This window comes from Sciurus carolinensis, chromosome 11 (assembly GCF_902686445.1).
Source record: "Sciurus carolinensis chromosome 11, mSciCar1.2, whole genome shotgun sequence".
NCBI lineage: Eukaryota > Metazoa > Chordata > Mammalia > Rodentia > Sciuridae > Sciurus > Sciurus carolinensis.
In genome coordinates this window covers 12,388,202-12,405,166 of record NC_062223.1, presented here as the reverse complement: position 1 = coordinate 12,405,166, position 16,965 = coordinate 12,388,202, and the positions used below count along the sequence as shown (strand labels likewise).

At 49.6% G+C, this 16,965-nt stretch overlaps 3 protein-coding genes across 8 annotated transcripts; 1 reads left to right on the top strand and 2 right to left on the bottom strand.

Annotated features, from left to right (window-relative positions):
- Positions 1 to 2,404: 2,404 nt before the first annotated feature.
- Lrrn4cl (LRRN4 C-terminal like) lies at positions 2,405 to 4,770 on the bottom strand. 2 transcript variants are annotated; one of them, XM_047517633.1, is made up of 2 exons: positions 4,546 to 4,770; positions 2,405 to 4,028 (listed from the first exon to the last, which is right to left on the bottom strand). In XM_047517633.1, exon 2 carries the CDS (start codon positions 4,021 to 4,023, stop codon positions 3,310 to 3,312), a length of 714 nt encoding a protein of 237 aa, XP_047373589.1. In that variant the 5' UTR covers positions 4,024 to 4,028; positions 4,546 to 4,770; the 3' UTR covers positions 2,405 to 3,309. The 2 variants fall into 2 exon arrangements, with proteins under 2 accessions (XP_047373589.1, XP_047373588.1); XM_047517632.1 differs by having other exon boundaries at positions 4,470 to 4,766.
- A 799-nt stretch (positions 4,771 to 5,569) lies between these two features.
- On the bottom strand, positions 5,570 to 16,335 carry Bscl2 (BSCL2 lipid droplet biogenesis associated, seipin). Of its 4 annotated transcripts, XM_047519209.1 has the most exons (12): positions 16,000 to 16,335; positions 14,003 to 14,213; positions 12,060 to 12,376; positions 10,779 to 10,860; positions 8,551 to 8,694; positions 7,573 to 7,707; positions 7,314 to 7,411; positions 6,591 to 6,732; positions 6,379 to 6,445; positions 6,103 to 6,189; positions 5,933 to 6,013; positions 5,570 to 5,836 (listed from the first exon to the last, which is right to left on the bottom strand). In XM_047519209.1, the coding sequence occupies exons 2-12, from the start codon at positions 14,090 to 14,092 to the stop codon at positions 5,664 to 5,666; spliced, it is 1,416 nt and encodes a 471-aa protein (XP_047375165.1). In that variant the 5' UTR covers positions 14,093 to 14,213; positions 16,000 to 16,335; the 3' UTR covers positions 5,570 to 5,663. The 4 variants fall into 4 exon arrangements, with proteins under 4 accessions (XP_047375165.1, XP_047375166.1, XP_047375168.1 ...); XM_047519210.1 differs by lacking the exon at positions 16,000 to 16,335 and having other exon boundaries at positions 6,103 to 6,183; positions 14,003 to 14,433; XM_047519212.1 differs by lacking the exons at positions 14,003 to 14,213; positions 16,000 to 16,335 and adding an exon at positions 13,147 to 13,262.
- Positions 14,542 to 16,054, top strand: Gng3 (G protein subunit gamma 3). Of its 2 annotated transcripts, XR_007104077.1 has the most exons (4): positions 14,542 to 14,829; positions 15,188 to 15,287; positions 15,545 to 15,724; positions 15,900 to 16,054. XR_007104077.1 is itself a non-coding variant. In XM_047519213.1 (3 exons), exons 2-3 carry the CDS (start codon positions 15,189 to 15,191, stop codon positions 15,671 to 15,673), a joined length of 228 nt encoding a protein of 75 aa, XP_047375169.1. In that variant the 5' UTR covers positions 14,554 to 14,829; position 15,188; the 3' UTR covers positions 15,674 to 16,054. The 2 variants fall into 2 exon arrangements, 1 of the variants encoding a protein (XP_047375169.1); XM_047519213.1 differs by having other exon boundaries at positions 14,554 to 14,829; positions 15,545 to 16,054.
- Positions 16,336 to 16,965: the final 630 nt, after the last annotated feature.

Here is a 16,965-nt window from a genome sequence, read left to right as displayed (position 1 = left end):
TGATAGAGTGGGTCTCTGCATTCGTAAGTGAATGAATGTTGAGGAAATAGTCCTTAAATAAAAGGTTGCAAAGTAATCACTGCAATGTGATGCTGGGGTGTTCTAGATAACAAGCTATTCTAAATTTATTCTAAAGGTCCAATAATAAAAGAATGATTAAATTTTAGAGTACTTCCTGTTTGACTTACTTCCAGGTAAGTGCCTTCTCCAGGGTACTTAAATACACAAACAAGTGAAGACACACAAACAAGGATGTCCACAGAACATGCCGAAGAAAATGTAAATGTTCCAACAAAGAGCTATGGCTAGTCCTTTAAAGAGCAGTATTTTGTAGGAAATTATGTAGCCCTTAACATCAGTAAGTAGGTTATGATTTGCCAATGTTCAGTGTTGTCCATAAGTGAATAATGAGTGGAAAAAGAAAATATTTGCACTTTGTAAGGATCTTCTGCTGCCCGGCAGGTGGCACATGCCTGTAATCCCAGCAGCTTGGGAGGCTGAAGCAGGGGGATTGCTAGTTCAAAGCCAGCCTCGACAATTTCTTTTTCTTTCTTTCTTTTTTTTTTTTTTTTTTTTGGTGCTAGGGATTGAGCTCAGGGCCTTGTGTTTGTGAGGCAAGCACTCTATCAACTGAGCTATATCCCCAGCCTCAAGCCTCAACAATTTAGCAAGGCTCTAAGCAATTCAGGGAGACCTTGTCTCTAAATAAAGTATTTTTGAAAAGGGCTGAGGATGTAGCTCAGAGGTTAAGCACCCTGGGTTCAATTCCCAGTACAAAAAAAAAAAAAAAAAAAAAAAAAAAAAGAACTGCTCTGTTAAGAGCAATTTTGTCTTTTGCTGAACATCAAACCAAGAACCTTGTGCATGCTAGGCAAGCACTGTATGGCTGAGCTACATCCCCAACCCAATGTTGTTTTTTGTTGTTTTTGTTTTTGGTATCAGGGATTGAACTCAGGGGCACTCAACCACTGAGTCACATCCTCAATCCTACTTTGCATTTTATTTAGAGACAGGGTCTCACTAAGTTGCTTAGCAGCCTCACTTTTATTGAGGCTGGTTTTGAATTCTGTGATCCTCCTGCCTCAACCTCCAGAGCTGCTGGGATTGCAGGCATGTGCCACCGCACCCAGCCCAATGATTTCTCATTTATTTATTTTTCTGCTTTAGCTGGAGATCGAACCCAGGTCCTCTTTCATACTGGGCAAGTGATCTAGCACTGAGGTACATACTAGCAAGGGCAATTAAGGAAGAAGAGAAGTTTCACTTTGAACTCTTCAGTATTGCTTGAAACTTGTTTTGTTGTGGGGGAAGTACTGGGGATTGAACTCAGGGGCACTCAACCACTGAATCACATCCTCAACCCTTATTTTGCATTTTATTTAGGGACAGGGTCTCCCTGAGTTGCTTAGAGCCTCTCTTTTGCTGAGGCTGGCTTTGAACTTGAGATCCTCCTGCCTCAGACTCCCAAGGTGCTGGGATTACAGTTGTGCATCACTGTGCCTGGCTGAAACTTGTATGTGTTTCTTTTATAATTAAAAAAAATAAAATTTAGGGCCTGAGTGTAACTCAGAGGTAGAGGGCTTGCCAAATATGCACAAGGTCCTGGGTTCCGTCCCCACCTCTGCATGAAAAAAAAAAAAAAAAAAAAAAAAACTGAGAAGAAAGAAAAATTACAAGACTAGTAAAGATGAGGTTTATACTATGTAGCAACACAAAACAGGCTTTTTTAATATCCAGTTTTCTTTTTTCTTTCTTTCCTCCGTCCTCCCCCCAACTCCCCAGTTCTGGGGATTAAACCTAGAGGTGCTCTGTAACTGACCTACATTCCCAGCTCTTTTTAATTTTTTTAAAATATTTTTTTAGTTGTAGATGGACACAATATCCTTATTTTCTTTATTTTTATGTGGTGCTGAAGATCAAATCCAATGCCTCACACGTGGTAGTCAAGTGCTTTACCACTGAGCTACAAATCCAGCACCCTTTTACATTTTTAAATTTTGAGACAGACTTCCCTAAATTGCAGAGGTTGACCTCAAACTTGTGCTCTTTTTGCTCCAGCTTCTGGTAGCTGGAATTACAGGTGTCACATTCACTTAACTTAAAAATTAATTCAAGATGTGCATGGTGGTACATGCCTGTAATCCCAGTGACTTGGAAGGCTGAGGTAAATTCAAGGCCGGTCTCAGCAATTTAGTGAGACCCTAAGCAATTTAGTAGGCCCTGTCTCAGAATAAAAATTAAAAGGCCTGGGGATGTGGCTCAGTGGTTAAGCATCCCTGGGTTCAATCCCCAGTACCAATAATAAACAAACAAACAAATAAATAAATAAAATCCAAAAGTATGTATACTACTATGAAAAATAAGTCTCTAGACAGAGAATTGAAGAGATCATGAAAAGTGACAATGTCTCTTAAATTTACTTTAATGTTATCACAGTAGATATACAATAAACAAAAATGGCAGGGATTCCTTGGTATTACTGTTGCTTTGTCTGATTTTATTAGTAAAAGCACAGACTTGTGCAGGACAAAGGCTTGGGGCTTCCTTCTCTTCTGTATCCCATGCCAGTCCTTAATCTCCACCTCCTCAGACACAGACTGACTTTGACCCAGGTGTGCTCATCCTGAATAACTTTAGAGAAGGTGGAAAGAGAAGGTGGCTCCAATTGGAAACTCTTATCCTGCAGAAGTTTATTCTCAAACCCCACTTAGCTACCCACAGTGGCAGATCCTTTCTTCCCCTGTTCTAAGGATTGAACCCAGGGGCACTGAGCTACACCCCCAGTCCTTTTTTTATTTTGTAGTTTAAACAGGGTTTTTTAAAATTGCCCAGGCTGGTCTCAAGCCTGGGATCTTCTTGCCTCAGCCTCCTGAGTAGTTGGGGTTACAAGGCGTATGCCACCAAGCCCAGCAGCAGAGTCCTTTTGAGGGTGTATGACGGGCCAACTAACTGCCTACGGGTTTAGCATGTAAGACCCATAGGCTACGAATGGGTTTTACATTTTAATGGTCACATTTTAAATGACTAGATAAGTACCTACATAATACCCTCAACGTTATCCTCTTAAACATAAAAAACCTAAATTACTTACTCTCTGACCCTTTCTGCTCCTTTCTAGCTCTCAGGCAGCAACAAAGTGACAAACCCCGACCTAAACAAACTCTCAGCTCAGAGATCCCAGCTGCGGCCCAGGTGTCTGGGCCCTGCTCCCGGGACAGCTGACGCCAGGCGGCGGCGGGCTGGCTCTTCTGGGAGCGGGCTGGGAGCCCCAGGTGGGGCTGGGGTGCGGGGAAGTGCCCCACACCCTCATCAGAGCGCCCCTGCGGCTCGGGCGGCGACTGGGCGGCGCGGACAGCCCCAGCGGTCGCGGAGGCAGAAGTGCCAGATCAGGGCGACGCAGCTTAGCAGGGCCAGGGCTGTGCCCACCCCCACGGCCGCGTGGATTAGGGTGACGGGTCTGGGTGGCACCGTGAGCCGGCCGCAGGGCCCGAAGGCCGGGAAGGATACCCCCTCGAGGTCCTCCCCACCTGCCTGGGACACACGGCTCTCCCCGGCCTCGTTACCAGCCACCACGCAAACCACATAAGCACCCCCAGGCTTAAGTCCCCTCAGTTCTGCTCTGCGGACCGTAGTGTTGAGTGGAGGGCCCTTCTGCGGAGCCCCGCTGCCTTCCCAAAGCAGCAGCCAGTAGTAGTGGACCGGGGAGGAGGGGGCACACCAGTGGATCACGGCGCGGCCCTCCTCGGCCACAATGCGCACTTCTCCTAGGCGTGGCGGGTCCGGAGGCTGGGCTGGGCTGGAAAGCCCCGGGCACAAGCAGGCCACCGGCCTGGCCTTCTGCAGCTCGTTGCAGGGCACCTGCAGGTGGCGGCAACGGTCGTAGTCGCAGGGGACAGCCAGCAAAGATGTGCCCACTGTCTCATCTTCCTCTTCTTCCTCAAAGTCTTGAGGGGCCAAGGGCTGAGCTCTGGGAACCAAGAAGGTCAAGGCCAGGAGCCCCAGAAGGCAGTGAGAGACCAGCATGGAGTCTGGAAGGGAAGGGATAAATAGGTAAAGGCTGTCAACCCTGCCTTCCAGGCCCCCTGCCTAGACAGAACCTAAACACAACTGGGCACAAAGATGATAAAAGAGGTAGGAACAAGACAGATAGACTTGTCAACCAGCTTCTGGCTTCTGTAACGGATGTTCCAAGTTATGTTTGATTTTGACATATCAGAGAAACACCTGTGACCGGCAACATGCGAAGTGCTAGAAAGTTAATGAATAAACAGAGTACTGGGAGGAAGAGGAGGAGGAAATGATTTATTCCGCCAAGAAAGGCGGTAGGATTCCCAGCTGCCACCCAGAGAAAAGATCTAAGTAAAATGAGTATCAGTCAGCAAGACATGCAAAAACCCAGCAGGAAGATGAAAGTGAGGAAAGAGAACACAGAAGGAGGAAACAAGGACCCTGGAATCTTCACTCCCCACCTGTCATCTGTGTAAATCCTGTCCGAGGAGTCCAGGACCCCAACTGATCACCCTCTGGCCCTTAGCAGTCCCTCACCAGCGGGTAGGCCTTGAGGGAGTGGGAATCTGCCACCAGACGGCTGCAGCTATCAGGTTGAGGAGTCCCGAGAACAGCAGGCCGCGCTGCCCGCACTGTCAGGTTGTATCTTCAATTCTCCTTTGACTGAAAGCTTTTATACCCTTCAACCCCTTCAACTCTGATGTCACCACCTGGCCCTCTTCTCCCGCCCCTCCCCAGTGAATGCCAAGAGGAGGGCTGGTCTGCTCAGAGGGCCTGAGTCACGGGGCCAGGGATGGGGAAAGCCATGCACAGCGGTTTCAGCTGGAGGCCAGGATGCCTGGGTTCTGACAGAGGAGTGGAATGTGGAAAGTGGCCAGGAGCTGAGAATCCAAAGGCTGAAGTCATGTGAAGAGATGGGGAGGGGAATATTGGAGAGGGCCACCTGGCTGGTATAAGAGAGGAAAACAGCTGTGGACAGCATGGGGCCTGGGTTACAAAATGCTGCTTTGGTAAAAATCATACCACATGTGTGGCAGTCATTTCCTGTCTTCTGCCTCCCAATGGACAGAGACGGGAGGGGTGTAGGGGCCAGAATGATGTATTCCAGCTTTCTAGATCCGCCCTACATTATCCCCCTTCCCTGAGGGAGACAGGAGTCACATGGATGAAGTGGGAAGCCTGCTTGTGGCCAGGATAAATTTTCTCTCCTTGCACTTCTTGGACTTATGGAAACAGCTATGCCTGAAATAGTCCAGGTCGGCAGGCCTTCCACAGGCACAGCTCCTTCAAGGGGGAGGGCTGAAGGTGCCTGGGGCACACAGGGCTTGCTTTCTTTCTTTTGGTGGTGGGGGTTGAACCCAGGGCACTTCATCACTGAGTTATATCCCCAGCCCTCTTTAATTTTTAGGCAGGGTCCCATTAAGTTGCTGAGGCTAGCCTTGAACTTGTGATCCTTCTGCCTCAGATGGGGTTAGAGTTGCTGATCTACCGGCCTATGCCTCCAGGTTTGGCTGGTCACAGGGTTTCAAATGGGCCTAAATCCACTTCAAAGAGTCAGGGAAGCAGCTGGCACAAAATAGTTTATTGAAGGGAAAACAAGGGGAGGGACCAGGTGGGAAAGTGCTGGAATGTGAGGAATCTGTCCTCTTATTTCTTTAGGAGCTGGAGCAGGTGGGGCGCTGTCTCAGAGTGCTCACAGAGGGCTCAGAGCTGCCCAGAGTCTCTGGGGCAGGGGCAGACACAGGGGCAGGGGCAGGGGCAGGGGCAGATGCAGAAGCAGGCAGGTTGGCCTCAGTCAGCAGAGCTGCATCCTCCCAGGAGCCTGAACCTGGGGTCAAGAAAGGAAAAAAACAAAAAACCCCAGATGAGATATCAAATTAACCCGGGTCCTACTCCAGCCCGTCCACTCCAGGGTGCCCCTCACCATCACTGGCCTCCCGCTCCAGCTCCTCCTCTCCATTCAGCGGCTGCTGGTCTGGTTTCTCCTCCTCAGACAGCTGACCCTCTACGGCCAAAAGACGAGGACTGAGTCAGACCCAGGTACTGAAGGAGAGAGCTGAGATGTCAGGAAGGGACTAGTGCTTTGCACCATACCTGTCCCTGAGGGATCTTCAGGGCTCTCCCCGTCCTCTGTCACATCTGACAGTTGAGTTGACTCCTCCTGTCCTTCCAGCCCTGCTCCTCCAAAGCAAATAGAGGATAGGATGGGAAGGGTAGCTGTGCCTGGAGGGCACTGCCTACTTCCCCTCCAGCCTCTCCTTCCACCCTTAGCTCAGCATGTGAGTGCAGTATGCCTCACACTGGAGACAGGCAGCTCCTCTTGCCTAGCCCCCCTCACCTCCATAACAGCCCCGCAACCAACACCTTTACCAGGCTGATGGGTAGAGATCCTTCGTTGGCCTTCCTTCCGGGAACTCTCCCTCTTTCGGATATTAACCTGTAGAAGAGAAAGCACTGAGCAGTGAGGACCGACTTTCCTCACCAGAGATCGGAGCCCTCATGCTCTGAGTAGAGCATCATGTCCCTCCCACCCAGAGGAAGATCCTGAAGGGAAGAAAAAGGGGGTCATTGCCCCTTGCGACCTGCAAAGAGAAGCGATGCCGGGGCCAGATGCCCCCCCACACCCACTGCATGTAGCTGAAGAGCACAATGACGCTGAGGAAGGTGAAGTTGCTGGCAACACCTATGAAGGCGCAAGTCATCGGGAAGTTGTACAGCAGGTACCTGCAGCAGGAAATAGCGACAGGAGAGGAGTGGCCATTACCAGGCAGCACCAGTCTTCAAATTTCCCAAGCAACTCAAGTGAGTTTGGTTAGAGCCAGGGTCTGCCTCCATGTTCCCTGCCCACCCCCTCATATCAAGTTCTAATAAAGGCTAAGGACTTTGGGCAGCCTCAGCATTTTAGGGCCAAAAGCAATGGTCTCAACTGTGGCTCTCAAGCCACCCCAACTCTGCTAAACAAATGGATCAAGACAATATTATTATTATTATTATTATTTTATTTATTTATTTTTTGAGATGGGGCTTTACTATGTTGCTCAGGCTGACCTTGAACTTATAATCTTCCTGTCTCAGCCTCCCAAGTAGCTGGGATTTAGGCATGCACCACAAAGCCAGGCTCATATAGGTATTTTTAAAGTTCCCTGGGGAGGTAATATGCTAATGTGCAGCCAGGGTAAGAATCTCTGGACTTTGTAAAACTCAAACCAATGCTGCTCTCTTAACCTATTACTTTTGCTTGGGAAACTCTTCATTTAAGGACAGCACCCAGGAGGGCTTCAAGGTCCATGTCAGTGGTTCCTCACCTGAGCCCAGTGAAATGGGCATGGATGCGGAGGTAGGCTCCATACATCTGGATGCGCTTGCTGTGGATCTCAATAATTGCTCCGGTTGTCGGCACATACTAAATGGAGTAGGGAGAGGGCAGCATCAAGCAGGGTCTTGATGCTGTCACTCTTGAGGCTACCAGCCCAATCTGAGGCCTGCTCTGAGACCAGAGGCTCCTGGAATGCAGTTCTGGGCTGACAGCAGGGCGGTCTCCTAGGCAGCCTTCACCTCACTTACCGAGTTCTCTCTATAGTCTGCATAGAGTTCCACCTCCAGGAGCTGCTTCTGCTCAGCAAAGCCAAACAGAAGGAGGCTAGAGAAGACCAGGGTGTCAAGCATCTGGAGCAGGTCTGAGCGGTAATGCAGCATCACCTAGCAGGGCCAGGAGGCAGAGATTGAGGACGGTACCCAGGTTCCCAGTCTTCCCCCACCTGTGAGCAGTCCATGCAGGTTGCTCCTCCCTCAGACCCTTGGCTTCCTCACCTCCACTTCCTATTCTCCAATCTCCAAAAAACCATTCCACCTACTTGAGTAACCTCTGCCCATTACGAACCACATTTCTCCATTCTACTACAGCAAGGGCCCCTCACCTAAGACACCTTCTGAAGGGAAGTGCAACACTGTCTCTGCTCTACCTTTCCCCCTAACAGTTCTGTCATCCAGGATGGGATCCAAGTCCTAGCACATCACATGCCTTCCCCCTAGGCAGACATTCATGGGGTTCTCCTACAATTCACATAACAATGAGGTTCAATGTTGATTAAAATCTACCATTCCCATTTCCTCTTATAGTCCTGATAGGCAGTCACTATGATACCCATTTTATATTACTTTATGCCTCAGGAGTTGTCAGATGTTCTGTGACATGTTTTCTGGTGAGGACATGTCTGCATGGCTCCAGATCTCTGTTTTATAAGAGCAGCTCCACTCTTTTTTTTTTTTTTTTTTTTTGCGGTGTTGGGGATCAAACCCAGGGTCTCCTGAGCTATCTCCCCAGCCCAGCAGCTCCACTCTTCAGGTCCACTCCAAAGCTGGATGTGCTCATGATATGCTGGGGTGTTTGGCATATGTTTATGTCTGGTTAAACAAATTTCTCCTCCTTTATTCTGACGTGTCTCTGACCTCAGTGTCAAGATTTTATACTGAAGCCCAACCCAGATATTCTGACTCTGCCATCATTCTTCACAATTTCCCAGTCAGGCCATGAACACTTACGGAGCGGGAAGAAGTAGAGATGATTCGGCCGCCTCTGGTGTAGCATGAAACAGTGACCAAGAACATGCCCAAATCTTGATTCACAGGAGACTCTGGCAACTCAAGCTCTAAGGTGACGCGATATGGCTGTCCATACATGAGCACCTGCCCAAGGTATCCCCCATTATCATTTCAAAATATATATATATATATATATATATATATATATATTTTTTTTTTTTTTAAATTATACTGGACTGGGGTTGTGGCTCAGTTGTAGAATGTTCGCCTACCATGTGTGAGGCACTGGGTTCGATCAGCAGCAGCACATAAAAATAAATAAAATAAAGGTCCACTGACAACAAAAAAATATATTAAAAAAAATTATACTGTCCTAGCTCCACCTTTCTAATATTCTGTCACCCCCTTGGTTAGCCCAACAGGCCTTCCAACTATTTGTCCAGAAAGGTGCTGCCCCCTTCTGGTGGCTGGATACCTCCATTTCCATATCCTATTGGCTTTTCTGAATCAGAACCCAAAGGCTCTGTCACATTTCTGTCCCAAAAGTGAATGGTCATATTGCCAACTGGGCCATCTGTGTGACTCAGGCCTGTGTGATGGTGAGGCTGTCCCCCTCGGGACCAGCCTGTCCTTACTTACATTATTAATTAACCAAGCACCAGAAGTGCTCAGCCTCCCTAGCCAGCTCTCTCACAATCATTGTAGCAGCAGCATCTTCATGTCATTCTGGGTCCCTTATTATTTTTTTTTTTAAAGAGTTTTAGTTGTCAATCAACATTTTATTTTATTTACTTGTATGTGGTACCAAGTATCAAATCCAGTGCCTCACACATATCAGGCAAGTGCTCTACAACTGAGCCCCAACCCCAGCCCCATCTTTTTAAAATACCTTTATTTTATTTATTTATTTATTTATATGTGGTGCTCACAATTGGACTCTGTGCCTCACATGTGCTAGGCAAGTGCTCTATCGCTGAGCTACACCCCTAGCCCCCTTATCTTTTTTTTTTCTTTTTTTGAGATAAAGCCTAGGTTAGCTCTAAACTTTTGGGTCAGGTAATCTTTCTGCCTCAGCCTTCTAAGGAGCCAGGATTATACACCATAGTCTGGGGCTTGAGTCCCTTATCTTGGTCCTGCTGGTGAGTGTCCCCCACACTCCTACAGTGGGAGTTCCTCTTCAGTGGACTAAACCTCAAAATGTTCTGTCTCCAAACATATCCCAAATTTTCCTAACCAGTCCTATATTCTTCTAATCAAATCATGTTGTTTTTTTTTTTTGGTGTCAGGGATCGAACCCAGGGCCTCATACATACTAAGCAAATTCTCTACCACTGAACTTTACCCCAAACCCCTCAAATCCCCTTTAATCATTCTTGTTAGCAGCATGACCCCTCAGGGTAGTATATAAGAACAGAGCTAGGTGGGCATGGTGGTGCCCACATGTAATCCCAGCAACTCCAGAAACTGAGGCAGGAGGATCACAAGTTCAAAGTCAGCCTCAGGAACTTAGTGAGGCCCTAGGTAATTTAGTGAGACCCTGTCTCAAAAAATAAAAAGGGCTGGGGATGTTGTTTAGGGGTTAAGTGCCCCTGGGTTTAATCCCCAGTACTAGAAAAAGGAGAAAGTGTCTAGCTAAATTGCTGAGACTGGCTTCAAACTCATGATCTTCTTGCCTCAGTCTGTGGAGTTGCTGGGATTACAGGCATGCACCATGCCCAGCATTCAAGATCCTTTTAAGTTCAGGGATTCTGTCCTTTATCAGAGCTTCCACCAGCTTGCTTGGTCAGAATTCCCAGTTTTGTTAAAGTCACAGTGGCATCTGGCCAGTCCTCTGGCACAATACCCTTTGAAACAACAGGTCACACATACTTATCAACTATTTCATAATTTTATATACAAGCCTTTAACTCTTGGTTGGATGCCCTTCTATTCCCATGAAATAGCTGATTTATTCACTTAAATATAAAACACACTATGAACTTCATCTAATAAATATGCCTGACTGAAGCGAGTCAAGTCTCACCTGATCTGTTGAGAATGAGAACATTCCTAATGTCTGCTGCAGAAAGATCAAAACACACTATTCATTTAGATTCTAATTTCTCTTCAGCTTCCCTTTCCTTCCTCTTAACTCTCTTACTCAATCTCTACTCTTGCCATCTTTCTTAAGTGCTACCATCTCAAGTATCAAAGCTTGAATTAAACTTCTCTTCATCTCCCATACTCACCCGATCACGTCCACTTTTAGCCAGCGAGACATTGGCAACGGGAAAGGAGCAGAGTGAGGTGGTAGAGGAATCACAGTCGGTCCTAAATGAGAAGGAGGAATGATATTCTGCTACCTTAGAGTCCACCTTACTTGAATCTACAATTCTTTTGGCTTCCTGGGGCTCCTTCCTGTCCCCCATCCTTTCTGTTAGAGAGGTGGAGAGCAAACATGGCCAGGAGATTCAAACTACTAGAATGAAATTCTTTTCTCTTAATTTTTTTTCCAGACTTTTTTTCCCCTCCCATTCTCTTCTTGCTACTTCAATTTATTTCCTCTCATCAGAACAGATATTCTTGGATGAGAACCTAAAGATACAGTGTTTCTAGGGTTTCTTCAAAGGAGTCTTTGAAGAGTTTGATAAAATGTAGATTCCAGGGTCCTAACCCTCAGAGAGTCTGATTCAATAGTTATGGTCTGGGTCCTATTTGGAGAAAACTCCCCCAAAAGGTCTATAGATAACCTATAAAGGGCTTATAAAACTGATCAAATTATAGGGAAAACTCTATATGGTGTGTGGGTATGCAATGTACACCTGGGCATACACATACATTTTTATGGATCATAGTTATATAGGATCCATGTCCCCTAAAAGTTTAAGATCTATCTTAGAAACTTCAGTGCCTGACTAGAGATTCAGGACAGGAAAACAACAACAACAAAAAAGACATTGGACCATTGATAATAATGCCCCCTTTAACTGATTGGTCCTACACTCATTCTTAAGAGAGAGAGAGAGAATCTGGCAGTGTGTGAAATGAGAAAGAACTAAGGGGCCAGACAAGTAGCAGGTCTCTGGGAGGGAAGTTTTGTACCCAATCACCTTATAATTCCATAATCCATTGTGCAGCAGACTCTTTGGGATAGGAGGCAGTAAAGTAAAAGGTAAAAGAGGTATTTCCTAATAACTCTTGTATTCAAAGCCAAGTTAGTTTTGAGATGCCCAAGGGGTTGAACTGGCTCAAACTTTTACAGTGGCCCTGGGAGAGATTTGACAGACCCTAAATGGAACTGACCCTTGCTTTTTAACCAGAAATCAGTGGACATAGGTAGAACTAGCACCCTGAAGTTCTACCAGCCCAGACCTGATCCAGCCTTCGGCTATAATAGGTGAGAAGTTGTTAGCACAGTAGGCTCAAGTTTCCTCTTCTGTAAATGAGTGGACTGAACAGAATAACCTCCAAGGGTCCTTGTAGCAATTCTCACACAGGATTCCTCCACTCTGACAGAAGACCCCTCTCACCTGTAGTAGAAATGCACAGGGCTGAGGTGGCTGACTGTGGGCATGTAGGAATAGTAGAAGGAGCCATAGAGAAAGACAGACACCCAGAGCAGGAGGAGGATGGTGCAGAAGAGTACCCCAAACTGCAGCAGCAGCCTGCGGGCACGGCCTGCCAAGACGTGGCCCACTTCCTGGGCCCACAGTAAGGCAGGTACTGGTGGATCATTGACCATGGCAGGGAGAGCAGGGGGTCTAGCCCCAGGTTCAGGTCTTGTGTTCTTAGCTGCTCTGCCACCTGGACGCCACTCCTGGCCATGGGATGAAGCAGCTGGCGGTTCCTGGAAAAAGAGAAGAAAGAATGATTCCTTTCCACAAGCAGGTGGGGACAAAAAAGACAAGTTTACTAGACTGGGGAACCAGAGATAGAAGGATAAAGCAAAGTCATTGTTTCATATGGCCTTTCTCCAAATGGTTGGGCTAGTCAATTATTCCTTCCTTTCTCCTGCCTTCCTTCCCTTTGAGACCTTCGCCCTAGTGCCAGGGCTCTTCAGTTGAACTCTCCCCCCAAGAGCACCTGATTTGGGTGCTTGATACTCATTCTAGCAAGCAATAAATAACACAGAGAATGGGCATCTTAAAATTCTCTCAGAGCAATTTCACCACGGTGGTGCCTGCCTACAATACCAGTTACTTGGAGGCTGGAGCCAGCAATTTACAGAGACCCTGTCTCAAACAAACAAGGGCTGGGATGTAGGTTAGGAGTAGGGTGACCCTGGGTTCAATCAGCTCTTTAACCCATAGGATGACACGAATCCACAGTGCCAGGTGCTTGCACAGAAGGGATGCACGACTTGCCTAAGGTCGCACAGCAGGACTCAAAGCCAGCAGACTGAGAGCTGTCACTAATGTCTCCCGAGTTTCTCCTCTCCACCTCCAGCTGCGCTCGCTCCCGGATGAGTGCTCCGCAGGCCGGGCAGGACGTCCTGCAGCCAACGGCTGCTCCCCGCCCGTCCCCTCGGGCTCGGCGGTGGGCGCGGCGCGGGAGCCCCCACCTAACTGCGCCACCATGGAAACCAGCCCTCCCGCTGCCACAGCTCTGCAGACTCACCAGCCTCGCGCGCTGCCGGGGCAACGGCGAGAAGGGATTTCCGCTTGCCGGAGAAGTCCCGCCCCTTTCTGCCGTCAGTTTTTGCAGCCTGGGGGCGGGGCCTCGTCAGAGGGGCGTGACCAACAGGGGGCGGGGTCCTGTCTCCTGGGGGTGGGGGGGCAGTCTCTGCAAGCCCTACACCCTCCGGTTGTCTGGACCACAGGGGCATGGCGCCTGCCTCCAGCCTCCAAGATATGTCCAGGGCATGCTCTGACTCAGCAGCGTCCTCTCGGCCTTGTGCTCCAGAACGCAGACACGGCCCTCTGCCCAGAGCCTTCACCACTGGCCATTTAACTCCCTAAGCGGGGGCGGAGGCAGGGTGGGGTATGCGGGCACTGGTTTTTATCCCCCACAGCTCCTAGGAACAGTGGGTATCCAAGGCGGGGAGTATTCCTTCAGGGAATGTTGTATTCTGCTGGAACCTGTGCATCTCGGGTGTTGCGCAGGTGGCCTGCCGTCCGCTATTTACAAGCGTGTCAACATTGCAGTCCTGCCTTTGGTCTCCAGCTCTTAATAGTGGGTGATCAACCTCCTCTGACCCTAAGTGGACGCACTCTCCCTAAAACATTAGTTTAGGTCTTGGCAGGTTGCGTCTTATATTTTACGTCTATCTAATTACCCCACATAAGGTCCTTCACTTCGCAAAACTAAATGTGCGTACATCTTTGCATAATGCTGCAGGCGTGGGAGGTATCCGTTCAAAACGTCTGAAAATTTTCCAAATCAATACACCCTCCCTCGCTATTTGCCACCCTAACCCTCCGAAGCCCACCTAATTCCAAAATATTTCCACTGACTCCCAAACAAGGCCCCTTACCTCCTCTTTGTCCGATCCTTTGATCTGGTCTCCGCACACCTCTTTGCCTCCAGCTTCTCCTTCTCTTTGGTCTGCCATTTCTTTAGACATCTTCCTGATGTCGCTGTCCCTGGATCTCCGACTCAAGTCACTTGTGGCTAGACCGTGGTGATCTGGAAGCTGATCACCTGTAGCGCGTCACATTTTCCTGGATATGGGGAATGGAGGGTCCCTGGGAGAGAAACGAAGATTCAGGTGCTAAGTGCTGTGTCAGGGTAGAGAGGAAGGGAGGAGGGGGGCGACTGCCCAGCTGATGTCAGATTTTCAAATGAGCAGGGTCCCCCACAGCCAGTAAAGACTCCACTGCAGGGGTTGTCACAGGCCTAGACCACCCCATTTGAGAGGGGAGTCTGCTTCGGCCTTAGCTCTTTTGGGGAGGGCTCTAGTCCAGACTTGGGATGCCTGCAGTGGGGGAGGGGCAGGTAGTGAGACAGTAACAGTGGGGGTGTGCTCAGGGGATGCAAGTGGCAGCCAGGCTCCCCCACTGGTCAGGCAGTTGGTATGCTCCAGGACTGGAGCAGCTCCTTCTAGCATCCTTCATCCTTCAGGTATCAGGCATCTAGGCAGTGCTTGAGCTGCAGAAACTGAGACCACCCCTTCACGCATCTCAGGCTTGACCCTTCCCCAGTATCCCTTTCTGTATTAGCTACTTCTGCATCAGATATTTTCAGCTGCAACTCCCTGCAGGGTGGGGCACCCCCCCCATCTGAGGCAGTTTTTGGTGTCCCCCGCCCCCCACTGACCTTACATTCCAGGGCTGAGGCTGCTGCCGCCGCCTGTCACTTCAGGTGAGTAGGGAGCAGCCTGTTTTTCTCCCATTGGGATTCATGGGGGTAGGTGGGGGTGATGTGCCCGCCTCATCAGGGTGGGGCTCTTTCTGGTTGAGGCTTTTCGAGCTGGGAACACACATGGCTTGAAGGACTGAAAAGCCTTATATCATTTGTATAATGTTTGATGACCTGGGCCCACCCTCTCCATTTTTTCCACTGAGGAAGACAGGGATGGGACAGGCCACTAGAGAAGGATTGGGATAAGTGGGGGGCAAAATATTTGGGCTGACTCTAGTCTTGTAAAGGTTGGTGAGGAGTGAGCACAGAAGGGGACTTCCAGCTGAGACAGCTCTCTGAACTATCCTCTCTTCTCCAGGATGAAAGGGGAGACTCCTGTGAACAGCACCATGAGTATTGGGCAAGCACGCAAGATGGTGGAACAGCTTAAGATTGAGGCCAGTCTGTGCCGGATAAAGGTGGGTGGGACCCTGGCTCTCATTAGTTGGCCAGGCCTTGCTGTGCAGTTTCCAAACCTGGTAAGACTTGAGTCCCTGAGGTCAGGGGAGGAGTCTGGAGCTCTGCTAGGACAGCTGACCCCAGGTTTCTGTGGGGATGAGGGTGAAGACAGTCTCAAGGAGCCCGAGTCATGGTAAAAGATACCCTCTTTGGAAAGAGAGGCCTGTAGTCGCTTTCAGGGGTCTGGCTAACTTCCCTTCTCCCGGCTGTGCCCCAGGTGTCCAAGGCGGCAGCAGACCTGATGACTTACTGTGATGCCCACGCCTGTGAGGATCCCCTCATCACTCCCGTGCCCACTTCGGAGAACCCCTTCAGAGAGAAGAAGTTCTTCTGTGCCCTCCTCTGAGCTACCCTGTTCCTACTCTCCTCACCTTTCCCTCTCCGGGCCCTTCCTTAGGTCGGTAACCGTGGAGAGCCTCTAAGGCTCCCTGCAGCCTATTCCTACCCTCGCCCCACCCTGTGAGGTTATCTGAAGCACAAGACCCTCCTCACCCACTTCGACCCCATCTCCTCGCCCTCTGTGGCACACCCCAAGCATCCCGTGACTCGGGCACCGTTTGCTCCACCATCAGAGAGGTCTCTGCCAGACTGTCAGCGTCCTGCCCACGTCCCTCTGTGACCCGTCCAGACAATGGAGAGAGGGATGCGCCGGGTGCTTGCTCTCAGTCTCACCTGGAGCTACTGGAAGGGTAAAGTCATTTGAAGAATAAAGTCATCCAGAGTCTCAGAAGACAGCTCCTGAGTTAGTGTTCTTGGGGTAGAGGAGCCTTAGTCAACAGATTTACCATACAGGGACAAAGAAGGTTAGACATTGTCAAGGATGGGAGCTCGGCGGGGCCGGGGGTAGTGGCGCATACCCACTGGGAGATTGTTACAGCGGACACCCTGGAGCTGCGCGCGCGCGCGCACACACACACACACACACACACACACACACACACACAAAAGCACACAAGGAAGGCAAGTAAGCGCGAAACAGACTGAACAGGGTGGGTTTAGGAGGCTGCCGGGAGGATGCTGCTGGCGGAAGGACCCTTACAAACGGAGGGGCGGGGCGGGGCGGACCAGGCACCGCGCCAGGGGCGGCTTGGTGCTAAGATGGCTGCGCCCACTTCATGCCGTTCAAGATGGCTGCCGCCTGGTCGCGCCAGCATGGCGGCCCCCACGCCGGGCGGCCCGCCGTACCGTCTGCTCTCAAAATGGCGGCGCCCGGGCATTAGGCGTTCCCAATATGGACCCTTCCGGGTTTGTCTGATCTCAAAATGGCTGCCCCTGCCCTCACGAAATCGGTGCCCGCGTCCTGCACCATGGAATCTTGAACCTGACGACCGCCCTGTCGTGTCCAAGGCACACGGGCAGCCATAACTTAGGATCATGGGACAAGGGGCCCCAGCTAGCACAGCGGCCGGCGCTGGTCGCGTGGATTTTAGGAGAAAAATCTGTATCTCGCCAAGTAGAGGCTCCCTTTGGGGTGGTAATGCAAATGAGGAGTCTCTTCCTGGCACCGACCATCTTAGGGCTCCATTCCTCAGTCACTTCCTGGTCTCAAGAGCTGAATAAGCCCCAATTTTTCAGTTTGGGTTTCCTAGTAGAACAGGTGATTGATTTGCTTTCATATAACCCACGTCTTCCAAAAAG